The sequence below is a fragment of the Gavialis gangeticus genome, unplaced genomic scaffold (genome assembly GCF_001723915.1).
Source record: "Gavialis gangeticus isolate Ggan-Ray unplaced genomic scaffold, GavGan_comp1, whole genome shotgun sequence".
NCBI classification, from domain to species: domain Eukaryota; kingdom Metazoa; phylum Chordata; order Crocodylia; family Gavialidae; genus Gavialis; species Gavialis gangeticus.
Genome location: NW_017729032.1, coordinates 96,479,049 through 96,480,982, shown reverse-complemented (window position 1 = coordinate 96,480,982; position 1,934 = coordinate 96,479,049). Strand labels below are relative to the sequence as shown.

Sequence of the window (1,934 nt, the reverse complement as noted above, 5' to 3'; positions counted from 1 at the left end):
TATATATATATGTGTATATATATATATGTGTGTGTATGTATATATATATATAAAATGGTGTTTCATTTTAATCATAGAAAAATGTGGATTTTGGGTTGCTTCTAAATTTTTGTGTTTAGCAGAGAAAACCAGGGTCCCTGGCGATCAGGAACAGTCAGCTTAAATTTGCCAAAAGCAAGTCCATGCCTGACCAATCCGATTTCCTCCTATGATAAAATGACAACCTCCGTGGATGAAGGGACAACAGTGGATGTGACGTACCTTGACTTTGGGAAGACCTTTGACAATCTTCTGCGATATCCTTGTTAAGAAGCTAAGGAATACAGACTAATTGAAAGTCCTATAAGATAGATATGTAACTAATTGGATCATCGTACTCAGTTGTCCTCAATGGCTCGATGCATAAAGTGGGGTTCCTCAGGGGTCTGTCCTGGATCTGGCATTGTTCAACAGCTTCGTTAATAATTTGGATGATGGCGTCATGTGCATATTTTAGTTTAGCAAATTTTTGGATGATGCGAGATTAGGTGGAATTGCAGACTCTCCAGAAGGCAGGGCTAGGATCCAGAATAACCTGGGTAGACTGGAAAAATGGTCCACAACCAGCAAGATGATTCAACCATGACAACTGCAAAGTCTTGCACTTGAGATGGAATAACCACATGCGCAAACACAAACTGGGGAATGAGTAGCTGGGCTGCAGAACTGCAAAGAAGTATCTTGGGGTTACAGTGGAACACAAACTGAATATGAGCCAAAATATTGCATGCAATATAAAGCCTCTTGTTGCACGCAAAATAAAGTCAACGGCATCCTGGGTTGTTTTAACAGGAGTGGTGTTACTTGCAAATCAAAGCAAGTGATTCTTCCATTCTTAGTACTGGTGTGCCCACACCTGGAGTACTGTGTCCAGTTTGGGGCCTTGAAGTTTAAGAAGGATGTGGACAGTTTGGAGAGAATGCAATGCAGGCAATAAAAATGATCAGGGTCTTGGAGACCAGACTGATGAGGAAAGGCTGAAAAAACTAGTTACTTAGCCTGGAGGAGAGAAGACTGAGTGGGAATTTGATAAGTCTTCAATTACCTGAAAGGTAATTCACAGAGCAGATGGGCTTTTCTCCATGGCTGTAAGGGACAGGACTAGCAGCAAAGGTCTCAAGCTTCAGCAGGGGACGTTTAAAGTGAAGATTAGGAGGAACTTTTCTGACTGTGAGGATGGGCAGGCATTGCAATAGGCTACCTAGAGAAAATGTGGGATGTCCATGCTTGGAAATTTTCAAAAGCAAGTCAGACAGGCTTTCCTGGGATGGCTTGGTCAGTGATGATCTTGCCTTGAGCAGGGGGCTGGAGTAGATGACTTCATGAGGTCCCTTCTAGCCCTACTTTCCTATGATCATAAAAGGTTTTTACACTCCAGAGTATTCTCATGAGAGGAATTAAAAGCCTTTTTCCTCCCCCTTCTCAGAACTTGTTGTGTGCATATTAAAAAAATTCTTAATTATACTTTTTGTTTGTTTCTTGGAGGTACACTTATGAGAGTGTGAGCCATCACATGGTCTATAAATATAACACTTGAATGAACAAATTTAGTACTCTAAAATCAAAGGGTTTTACATTGATTAGAGATGTGTGGTTCAGGCAGATGTTTTGCTGTGTTGCTTGTCCTATATACCTCTTCTGTGTTTACATTTTAAGATGACTGTTTTTGTCCTGTGCTTTCTTTGAACGAATTGGCTTAATCATACTATGAGGAATAATGTGATAAAATTGGGCACTCGTATTTCTGCAGGGAGCTAACAGAATGCGAGGCCGTCTGGGAAGTATGGATAGCTTTGAACGGTGCAATAGCATTGCTTCTGACAAGGTATGTAGCAAAATTTAAGCAAAACTGGAATGTTGTTGCTAATCTTTTTTTTTTTTTTTTTTTTTTTTTT

The 1,934-nt window shown here is 40.2% G+C and overlaps 1 protein-coding gene across 1 annotated transcript in view; it reads left to right on the top strand.

The window, feature by feature from the left end:
- Positions 1-1,934, top strand: part of TBC1D4 (TBC1 domain family member 4) — a 168,284-nt gene that overhangs the window by 117,742 nt on the left and 48,608 nt on the right. The window contains exon 9 of the mRNA XM_019524493.1: positions 1,790-1,864. Coding sequence (XP_019380038.1) covers positions 1,790-1,864 — 75 coding nt within the window. The remainder of the gene's footprint in view (positions 1-1,789; positions 1,865-1,934) is intronic.